General features: G+C 56.0%; 1 protein-coding gene across 1 annotated transcript; it reads left to right on the forward strand.

The window, feature by feature from the left end:
* The first annotated feature begins 2,726 nt into the window (after window positions 1-2,726).
* LOC136627205 (WAP four-disulfide core domain protein 6B-like) lies at window positions 2,727-6,264 on the forward strand. The gene is made up of 5 exons (XM_066602134.1): window positions 2,727-2,832; window positions 4,457-4,633; window positions 5,558-5,611; window positions 5,705-5,783; window positions 6,152-6,264. The coding sequence occupies exons 1-5, from the start codon at window positions 2,727-2,729 to the stop codon at window positions 6,204-6,206; spliced, it is 471 nt and encodes a 156-aa protein (XP_066458231.1). The 3' UTR covers window positions 6,207-6,264.
* Window positions 6,265-11,584: the final 5,320 nt, after the last annotated feature.

Here is an 11,584-nt window from a genome sequence, read left to right on the forward strand (position 1 = left end):
GCCCTGCTTGGCTGCTGCTGCACCTCTTGACTGCCGTCTAGCTCTCCCCTGGGCCGGCACTTCACCACTAGGGGGCGCTGTTCTGCCACTCCCGACAGCTCTGCCACCGCCGCCGCTAGCCCTCTCAGCCGCCTCTCTCCTCCAGACCGCGCTGCCAGACGCTCCCCCAGCTGGCACATCACCAGGGGAGACGTCCGTGCCTGGAAGCTCCATGCTGCTGCCCGATGCCGCAGGCCCCGCCCCCGACCGGAGCGGGGACCCCCGCCGGTAGCCTATTAGGATTCCTCCGTGGCCTCAACTCCCTACCCCGAGGCTTGGGGAGGAAGCCGCTGACACGAGGGTCCCCAGAGGGACTCTGGAGCCACAGACGAGCTCTGGGAGCCGCCGCAATCTCCGCTCCTCGGACGGTCCCTCACCAGCTGAGCCGCTCCTGCTCAGCACTCCGGCCACCTGCTCCCGCAGCCAGGCATGACCATGTACCGTGGCCGCTGCTCTCAACCCCTCCAGGATCCTTTCTACGGACATCTTGGGTAAGTGACTCTACTCACAAATGTCCCTCAGCTAAAGATGGCGCTGACCCCCTCCCCTCTCTTAAATAACCCCCCGCCTACTCCCCAAGGCCACCAATCCCCATTGTCCCCTCCTTTTCTTCTAGAATTCTCCCCAACTACCTAACTAGATTAACCCTTTACCTACCCGAATCCTTCCCTGCGGTTATATCCACCCCCCCCCCCCCCATGTCATGCCGGGCTTTCATTTTAAGGGGGCCTTGTCCCCTTCATTACAGCCCTATACCTGAACTCCCACCACTGGCTGCCTTGGAGAGCCGTCCTGCTCCCTCTGTTGTTGCCTTTTCTTGCTCCCTCTTGGTCATGCGGCAGCCTCTGAGCACGGAGACCGTTGTGTGGGGGCAGTAGTGCGTCTACTTCAGGCCTCTCCTCTGCAATTGACAATTGTGCTGCAGGAGTGGGCAACGGAGGGCAGAAGTGGAGCCGCCACCAGCACCTTCCCTCAGTCTACCACCAGCACCTTCCCTCAATCTACCACCAGCACCTTCACCCCCATCGGCCCCTTATTCCAGTGTACCCCAGGCAGCAGCCCTTCTTTCTCCAGCAACGGAAATGTAAAAATATTAGCACCCACAATGAGCCTGAGCACAAGCATGGGACAGCTGCTTGCAGTGGAAATGCTGTCCTCCAGGCTACTGGACACAGTGCCGGATGCCCAGCTGCCATGTTTATGCCCACAAAGCCGAACCTGCCCTACACCTCCACGTGAATGATAAAGTATCAGTGACAGGCTGCAGCTGACCATGGACATGTGGTCCAGCTAACACGGCCAAGGCCACTACACATCCTTAACAGCACACTGCAGATGGGGCATGAAGTCGAAAATTGTAGTACACGTTTCATGGCACCCCCTATCCATCCTTGTCTCTCCCTCCTCACCCACATCCTCGTCTACCTCTTTGTATCACCTTTCAACACCCTCTATTTAGGATTTCCCAGTAACAGGACCAACAGTGGTCTCTGAAAGGTCCAGAAGCTGTGGTGACATCCCAGTGCCAGACCCTGTTGTCAGCTCTACACCTGGTGACATCCCACCACCAGACCCCATTGTCAGCTCTACACCTGGTGACATCCCCCCCACCAGACCTCGTTGTCAGCTCTACACCTAGTGACCTCCCACCACCAGACCCCGTTGTCAGCTCTACACCTGGTGACCTCCCCCCACCAGACCCCGTTGTCAGCTCTACACCTGGTGACATCCCCCCACCAGACCCAGTGGTCAGCTCTACACCTGGTGACATCCCCCCACTAGACCCCGTTGTCAGCTCTACACCTAGTGACCTCCCACCACCAGACCCCGTTGTCAGCTCTACACCTGGTGACCTCCCACCACCAGACCCCGTTGCGAGCTCTACACCTGGTGACATCCCACCACCAGACCCCGTTGTTAGATCTACACTTGGTGACATCCCACCACCAGACCCCATTGTCAGCTCTACACCTGGTGACATCCCCCCACCAGACCCCATTGTCAGCTCTACACCTGGTGACATCCCACCACCAGACCCCATTGTCAGCTCTACGCCTGGTGACATCCCACCACCAGACCCAATTGTCAGCTCTACACCTGGTGACATCCCCCCACCAGACCCAGTGGTCAGCTCTACATCTGGTGACATCCCCCCACCAGACCCCGTTGTTAGATCTACACTTGGTGACATCCCCCCACCAGACCCCGTTGTTAGATCTACACCTGGTGACATCCCCCCACCAGACCCCGTTGTTAGATCTACACTTGGTGACATCCCACCACCAGACCCTGTTGTCAGCTCTACACCTGGTGACATCCCATCACCAGACCCCGTTGTCAGCTCTACACCTGGTGACCTCCCACCACCAGACCCCGTTGTTAGATCTACACTTGGTGACATCTTACCACCAGACCCCGTTGCGAGCTCTACACCTGGTGACATCCCACCACCAGACCCCGTTGTCAGCTCTACACTTGGTGACATCCCACCACCAGACCCCGTTGTCAGCTCTACACCTTGTGACATCCCCCCACCAGACCCTTTGCATCCGCCTCTCTGCATCCTCCTCTCTGTGACCTTCTCTGCTTCCATCCTTTTAGATAGCCAGTGTCAAGGAGTGGTGCAGGAGGACCACAGCGGGACAGAAGTGCGATGGACGTATGACGGGTCGCATGGAACCTGCCGAATGATCCTGCAGAAAGACTCTACAAATAAGGTCAACGTCTTCAGGACGGAGAAGGATTGTTTGAGAACCTGCACCCAGACGTACAGCAGCCTTTACCCCGAGGGAGGTGAGACGTACTAAGGAGTGCTCTCCACGGGGTCCGCAGCTGTGCCTGCTATACAGGGTTACAGTGTGACGGGGTCCAGAAAAACTAGGAGGCAACATCAAATGTTTGCTGTGGGGCCTAAACTATGACGCAAGAAGAACCGACAGGTGTCAGCACTACGACTGTCACCGAGATTACCGCTTCCCACCAGTGTAATACAGAGTACCATTACATCTGCACAAGCTCCACCTGCCCGCATAAGACTGCTATTAGAGACAATCACAGCCCTGCCGCCTGACGATGACATCACTGACACAACGTCATGTGATCAGACATTAGATCCACCACCTTATACTGATAACTAGCCTGTACATAATGTCTGAGAGGTAGTCACAGCCCGGCCCCCTGCTGATGACATCACTGATATAAAGACATGTGATCACAGTGAGATCTGACACTTTATAGTACAGTGACATCATCTATTACTGATTCTAACCAGCCTGTACATAATATCTGAGAGGTAGTCACAGCCCCGCCTCTTGCTGATGACATCACTGATATAAAGACATGTGATCACAGTGAGATCTGACACTTTATAGTATAGTGACATCATCTATTACTGATTATAACCAGCCTGTACATCTTGTCTGAGAGGTAGTCACAGCCCCGCCCCCTGCTGATGACATCATTGATATAAAGACATGTGATCACAGAGAGATCTGACACTTTATAGTATAGTGACATCATCTATTACTGATAACTAGCCTGTACATCTTGTCTGAGAGGTAGTCACTGCCCCGCCCCCTGGTGATGACATCACTGATATAATGACATAGGATCCGATACCTTATACTACAACAACATCATCTATTTAACAAGACCTGTGAAGTACAATGTCAGGTGACTGTCATGTGACCATTCGGGTCTGGTATTCTGAGTATTACTGAGCGCAGGGTTTGTGTCCGTTACTGGTATTTATTACTCCATTGGTCAGTCTCCCCTCTGGCTGTTTATGTCTTTGTACTGTCAGACCTGTGGGACATTGGGTCGGGGCACACTCTACCCCCTTTGCCTTTTCTCCTCCCTCGTATGTGAAGTCAGATGGGCGCCAACCATCTCCAAGCATCTTGAGGTGGTTTAGAGCTTTGCTTGTGATGACTCCAACATAGTAGAGGTTACACCATAAGATAATATTTGAGCTGCTCTGGAGGTGGAGCTCCATGAACCAATCATAGCCATTCATTGAATGAAATCATTGAATGGCTGTGATTGGTTCATCAAGCGCCGGCTCTGATTGGCTGAGCAGCGCTTCTGAACCAATCAGAGCAATCACTTGCTAGAGGCGGGGTATTCAAACCCTGTCACCAACAAGAGATGCTCCGTCAGCATAGAGGACTGCACGGAAGCCTGTCGGAGCGCCACAAACCAGCGGGAGAAACCCAGATGGCGCTGCTAGGGGAGTATTGCTTTTTTTTTTTTATGTCGTGTAGCTAGGACTTATTTACTGGGGAGCTCTTATATTCCAAGAGCCCCTCCCCCGAACATCAGGGTGGAGCTTATTATCGGGGTAGGTCTTATTTTCAGGGAAACACAGTAGCAGATACTGGTGGTGACCATTAACCCTTTCTTCTCGTATATTCTGCAGATGCAGTGTGTAACCTCACTAAGGATTCAGGGCCCTGCATGGCTTTGGCCCTCATGTGGTATTATGACATGGAGCAGAAGGTCTGCGACTCCTTCTTCTACGGCGGTTGTCAGGGCAATGGGAACCGATTTAATGACAAGGAAGAGTGTATAGACCGCTGTGTGCCGGCAAAGAAAGGTTGGTGTCCTCCTGTATTCAGCCCTCAGCAGAGGGGGTCCCATGGGGGAGGAGTCATCAATGTAGAATGAGGTCATCACTGGGGTCCCATTGGGGGAGGAGTCATCAATGCAGAATGAGGTCATCCCTGGGGTCTCATGGGGGAGAAGTCATCAATGTAGAAGGAGGTCATCACTGGGGTCCCATGGGGGGAGGAGTCATCAATGTAGAAGGAGGTCATCACTGGGGTCCCATGGGGGGGAGGAGTCATCAATGTAGAATGAGGTCATCACTGGGGTCCCATTGGGGAAGGAGTCATCAATGCAGAATGAGGTCATCACTGGGGTCCCATGGGGGGAGGAGTCATCAATGTAGAATGAGGTCATCACTGGGGTCCCATTGGGGGAGGAGTCATCAATGCAGAATTAGGTCCTCACTGGGGTCCCATGGGGGAGTAGTAATGAATGTAGAATGAGGTCATCACTGGGGTCCCATGGGGGAGGAGTCATCAATGTAGAATGAGGTCATCACTGGGGTCCCATGGGGGAGGAGTCATCAATGCAGAATGAGGTCATCACTAGGGTCCCATGGGGGAGGAGTCATCAATGCAGAATGAGGTCATCACTGGGGTCCCATGGGGGGGGAGGAGTCATCAATGTAGAATGAGGTCATCACTGGGGTTCCATGGGGGGGAGGAGTCATCAATGCAGAATGAGGTCCTCACTGGGGTCCCATGGGGGAGGAGTCATCAATGCAGAATGAGGTCATCACTGGGGTCCCATGGGGGAGGAGTCATCAATGCAGAATGAGGTCATCACTGGGGTCCCATGGGGGAGAAGTCATCAATGTAGCCTGGGTGATGCGAGCAGTATTAGTGATACACGTTTAGTTTGTGTGCAGTTCCCTCCTGTCCACTTCAGTTATTTTCTCCTCTCCGGTTTGCAGGGAAGTCTGGTGCGGCTCAGGAGGCGGAGCGCTCCGGGGAAGGAGTGGATACAGGTAAGGCGGGACCGCCCGCAGCTTCTTGGGGCAGCGGTGTGATCTGCATATACCGCATGCCAGACCATGCTGAGTGTGGCGCTGTCTTCACAGGTCTCATCATTGGCGTTGTGTTCGGCGTCATCTTTGGAGCGGCCTTCCTGGTCACCCTCGGGCTGTACCTGGTCCAGAGGTGAGTTCTGTCTCCAGCTTAGGGGCTCAGACAAAAGGATGACCTCCACGGCCATCAGAAGGAACGTGTAACGGCGTCCATGACAGTCCCTTATTATACATTGATGGGGGAGGCTCAGCATCCTGATACTGACAGTGACCGTTAGCGCCCCCCACTGGCTTAGTGACATACAAGAGTGTATGTCCTCTCATGTAAGGAGGAACCCCTCTAGCCACGGACCCCCGGAACAGATGTAAGGTATACCCCCTCCAGGTGTCACTCTGCTGTCTGACACCAAGTATATAGAGTAAGTGGTCTCCTCTGACAACCCTCCCCTGACGTTGCGCCGCTGACAACCCTGTCACCTTCTTTCCCCTCTGTCATGTCAGGAAGAAGATGAAGCAGCAGAAGCACACGCGTGTGCCGGACGCCGAGATGAAGTGAATCGCCGAATATCAAGTGTTTTATACCCGAAATTTCTATAAATAAAGTGAAGAATGTGGAAAATGTGTTCAGACTGAAGCTTCAGATAGTCATCAGCGAGGCACCGCCCCCTCGTTAACACGTGCCCCAGGTGACTGCTATAGGGGGTCCGACCAGCCCCCCCATACATCGTTGGCCCCACAAGACCCCACAAAGAGACCACTGCTCTCCAAATCAGCGGCGCCTCCTGCTGTACATCATGTCCACCCCTGAGAGCACAGAAATCCCCAGACAGCGGGAGAAGGGAACTACAGAGAAGCGTGAACCACAACCCCCAGCGTCGTCCTCAGCGGAGAGACCCACGACCCCCGGCGTCGTCCTCAGCGGGGAGACCCACTACCCCCGGCGTCGTCCTCAGCGGGGAGACCCACTACCCCCGGCGTCGTCCTCTGCGGGGAGACCCACTACCCCCGGCGTCGTCCTCAGCGGGGAGACCCACTACCCCCGGCGTCGTCCTCAGCGGGGAGACCCACGACCCCCGGCGTCGTCCTCAGCGGGGAGACCCACGACCCCCGGCGTCGTCCTCAGCGGGGAGACCCACGACCCCCGGCGTCGTCCTCTGCGGGGAGACCCACGACCCCCGGCGTCCTCCTCTGCGGGGAGACCCACGACCCCCGGCGTCCTCCTCTGCGGGGAGACCCACGACCCCCGGCGTCCTCCTCTGCGGGGAGACCCACGACCCCCGGCGTCCTCCTCTGCGGGGAGACCCACGACCCCCGGCGTCCTCCTCTGCGGGGAGACCCACGACCCCCGGCGTCCTCCTCTGCGGGGAGACCCACGACCCCCGGCGTCCTCCTCTGCGGGGAGACCCACGACCCCCGGCGTCCTCCTCTGCGGGGAGACCCACGACCCCCGGCGTCCTCCTCTGCGGGGAGACCCACGACCCCCGGCGTCCTCCTCTGCGGGGAGACCCACGACCCCCGGCGTCCTCCTCTGCGGGGGGACCCACGACCCCCGGCGTCCTCCTCAGCGGGGAGACCCACGACCCCCAGCGTCCTCCTCTGCGGGGGGACCCACGACCCCCAGCGTCCTCCTCTGCGGGGGGACCCACGACCTCCAGCGTCCTCCTCTGCGGGGGGACCCACGACCCCCAGCGTCCTCCTCAGCGGAGAGACTGATGTAACGCCCCAGATGAAGGTCCTGTAGGTACGGTGCAGGCCTAGTCCTTGTCACGGTGACGCCACACTCTAGTTGGACACTCCGCATGATGATGACGCAGAAATAACGGAGACCAGTCCAGTTTAGTTTAGCAATCTGAGAGTGAGCAGATTTGATAACTTTGGAACTTTGCAACAAGGGGTTAACTTTACAATTCTCTGAAGACGTATTTCTTACAGATATTGAAGAATGCAGTAATACAGAAGCAGGGGACAGAATGTAGAGCTGATGGCACTCTGACTGCAACGCTCCCTCCCATTCTCCTGAGGATTTGATTAGACCATGTCCCCAGTAGTGATGGAACTAGTTAGATTTGACTGCAGGATTGGATGAAGCAGAGGGACCAGTGGCTGTGAGGCTGATCCTGGCTTGGACTTCACCGGGTAGCTAGAACTCACTGTTAGATGAAGATGGACCTCAGAAAGGATCTTCTGTGTTCTCTGCTGTATGATGCCAAGGGAGCGGGTTGGTCACCTCACTCTACCTTGGGAAACGATAACTGCTGAAGTACTCCTCTTCGCTGACTCCAGAGCTGCAGCCTCTCTCCGCTGACTCCAGAGCTGCAGCCTCTCCTCACTCCCTCCTGGCTGAGTCTGCTAGCTGCTCTGCCTCACTTCCTTTTATAGTCTCTCCCTCTCCCGCACTCTGGCATACGGACTTGTATATCTGTTTCCCGCCCTAGGGCTCTGCACCAGTAAGATTAAACCTGACTGTCAGCCAATGAGAGACCAGCTGACATCAGGATTGAGCTCTATGATTAGAGCAGAGGGGGAGACACAGGGTCTCTCCCACAGACGGCACCTTCTGGATCCAGGGACGACATCCAGACAGGTGAGACGGGACAAGTGTCCCGTGAGTGTTCTGTAGGACCCGCTGGGCCACTACAGCCATAACCCCCAGCGTCCTCAGTGGAGTGAACCACAACACCCAGCGTCCTCCGCAGCAGAGTGAATCAAAACCCCCAACGTCCTCCTCATTGGAGAGAACCACAACCCCCAGCATACCCCTCAGCGATCTCCCGCTCATCAGGTCCATGGAGAGAAGAACATTCACCTTCCTCACTGTCCAGCCAGCGATGGCGTAACATGCTACATGCAGAGAACACGGGAGGTCAGACTGTACACACGTGTATCATACAGTAATGCCCCCTGGTAATATTCTGCTATGTTGGCGGTCATCACATGTTCTGCATGCCCAGTATCGGTGGGTACACGGCACCCCTCCCCCTATGTTGGGGGTCCTACACTGCTGTAGTATCACATTTTCTCGCAGACTGCGCTCCTGTAATGCGCTTTCTGACCTCAGGGTGGCAGTGGCTTCCGGGATGCCCAGAGATCAGCTGCTGTCCGCAGTGCCCCCAGAGGGGGACTAAGGCGTTACACCCTTCTCACTAGGTGTGACAGACAGGCCGGTTCCTCCAGGGTCACTGTGAGTCACCAACAAATCAAACAGCTCTTCACACCCTAAAAGTCACCCCAAAAGTCAGGAGCGCAGGAGGTGGGGGGCATCCTGTGTTTGTGGTGGAGGGAGACTTGTAGAGGGTATTACGCGGGAAGGGGGGGGGGGGGGGGACACACACCTGTAGAGGGTATTGCACGGAGGTGGGGGGGGGGGGGACACACCTGTAGAGGGTATTACATGGGCAGGGGCACATTTGTAAAAGATATTACACGGGGGGGCACACTTGTAGAGGGTATTACACAGGGAGACAAGTGTGCCCCGCCCATGTAAAACCTACTACAAATGCCCGCCGTATAATACCCTCTACAAGTGCCCCCCCCCCCCCCCCATGGGTAATATCCTCTACAGGTGTCTGACTGTGTAATACCCTCTACACTTGTACAGGATATTACATGGGGGTGGGAACACTTGTAGAGGGTATTACACGGGGGGCACACTTGTAAGGGGGCTACTTGTAGAAGGTTTTGCATGGGCGGGGGAACTTGTCGGTATTGCATGGGCAGGGGCACACTTGTAGAGGGTATTGCATGGGCAGGGGCACACTTGTAGAGGGTATTGCATGGGCAGGGGCACACTTGTAGAGGGTATTAGACGGGGGGGCACTTGTAGAAAGTATTACACGCACGGGGGCACACTTGTAGAAGATATTACATGGGGGGAACACTTGTAGAAGGTATTGCACGGGCGGGGGCACACTTGTAGAAGGTATTGCACGGGCGGGGGCACACTTGTAGAAGGTATTGCATGGGCGGGGGCACACATTTGTAGAAGGTATTGCATGGGCGGGGGCACACATTTGTAGAAGGTATTGCACGGGCGGGGGCACACTTGTAGAAGGTATTATGTGGGAGGGGGCACACTTGTAGAAGGTATTGCACGGGCGGGGGCACACTTGTAGAAGGTATTGCACGGGCGGGGGCACACTTGTAGAAGGTATTGCACGGGCGGGGGCACACTTGTAGAAGGTATTATGTGGGAGGGGGCACACTTGTAGAAGGTATTGCACGGGCGGGGGCACACTTGTAGAAGGTATTGCACGGGCGGGGGCACACTTGTAGAAGGTATTGCATGGGCGGGGGCACACTTGTAGAAGGTATTGCATGGGCGGGGGCACACTTGTAGAAGGTATTGCATGGGCGGGGGCACACTTGTAGAAGGTATTGCATGGGCGGGGGCACACTTGTAGAAGGTATTGCATGGGCGGGGGCACACTTGTAGAAGGTGTTGCACGGGCGGGGGCACACTTGTAGAAGGTATTATGTGGGAGGGGGCACACTTGTAGAAGGTATTGCACGGGCGGGGGCACACTTGTAGAAGGTATTGCATGGGTGGGGGCACACTTGTAGAAGGTATTGCATGGGCGGGGGCACACATTTGTAGAAGGTATTGCATGGGCGGGGGCACACTTGTAGAAGGTATTGCATGGGCGGGGGCACACATTTGTAGAAGGTATTGCACGGGCGGGGGCACACTTGTGGAAGGTATTGCACGGGCGGGGGCACACTTGTAGAAGGTATTGCACGGGCGGGGGCACACTTGTAGAAGGTATTGCACGGGCGGGGGCACACTTGTAGAAGGTATTGCACGGGCGGGGGCACACTTGTAGAAGGTATTGCACGGGCGGGGGCACACACTTGTAGAAGGTATTGCACGGGCGGGGGCACACTTGTAGAAGGTATTGCACGGGCGGGGGCACACTTGTAGAAGGTATTGCACGGGCGGGGGCACACATTTGTAGAAGGTATTGCATGGGCGGGGGCACACATTTGTAGAAGGTATTGCATGGGCGGGGGCACACTTGTAGAAGGTATTGCATGGGCGGGGGCACACTTGTAGAAGGTATTGCATGGGCGGGGGCACACATTTGTAGAAGGTATTGCATGGGCGGGGGCACACTTGTAGAAGGTATTGCATGGGCGGGGGCACACTTGTAGAAGGTATTGCATGGGCGGGGGCACACTTGTAGAAGGTATTGCACGGGCGGGGGCACACTTGTAGAAGGTATTATGTGGGAGGGGTGTCACACTTGTACAGGGTATTACTTGGGGGGAATTCTGCAGTGAAGCGTCATAGAGGATGTCAAGAAGGGCCGGAGGAAGGGGTACTGATGGTGTCCAACAAAAGGAGAGGGTGGTGGAGTAACTACCAAGGTCACACTGTTGGGGGCATCCTGCACTCATGGAGGGGCTGGCACTGGGTACAAACGTTATAGCTAGGGTCATGTGCTGGTAGTGTGGCCCGGCGGGGCCCCTGCTCGCTGCACTCCTGTGTAGGGGCCCTGGACACAGTTCTCTCACCGCAGCAGCCACACCTCCCACGTCCAGCCACACCAACCGGGGGCGGCAGCGGTCAGCAAGAGGCCAAACGGGCTCCCCGGTATGACATTGAGAGGGTGTTAAAGTATCTTGTCACCACCGGAAGTGTGGGTGAAGACAAGATACAGGCTGTGACCGTGGCTTCAGAGAGCGGCGCCTCTACACACTTTTGGCGTCTTCTTATCCGGCGGCTTTGACTGCGGCTTCAGAGAGCTGCGGCTGTGGAGACTGAGGGAGCGGCCCTTCTTCTTATCCAGGGGCTGTGACCGCAGCTTCAGAGAGCTGTAAGCCGTGTACCGGGGTGGGCTCCCCAGGATACAGCGAAGTCTTGAACTAAAGAGGCGACTCCGACCCACTTAGTTTGGGTGGCGGGACAACCCCTTAGGTTAAATGAGATTTTACTGT

This window comes from Eleutherodactylus coqui, chromosome 5, assembly GCF_035609145.1.
Source record: "Eleutherodactylus coqui strain aEleCoq1 chromosome 5, aEleCoq1.hap1, whole genome shotgun sequence".
Taxonomy (NCBI): domain Eukaryota; kingdom Metazoa; phylum Chordata; class Amphibia; order Anura; family Eleutherodactylidae; genus Eleutherodactylus; species Eleutherodactylus coqui.

Excerpts from the sequence above, each read along its gene's own strand:
- LOC136627205 (XM_066602134.1), top strand. The coding sequence starts at position 2,727 with ATGATCCTGCAGAAAGACTCTACAAATAAGGTCAACGTCTTCAGGACG. Across the intron at positions 2,833-4,456 it reads CAGCCTTTACCCCGAGGGAG|ATGCAGTGTGTAACCTCACT; the intron begins GTGAGACGTACT and ends TATATTCTGCAG. Across the intron at positions 5,612-5,704 it reads CGGGGAAGGAGTGGATACAG|GTCTCATCATTGGCGTTGTG; the intron begins GTAAGGCGGGAC and ends CTGTCTTCACAG.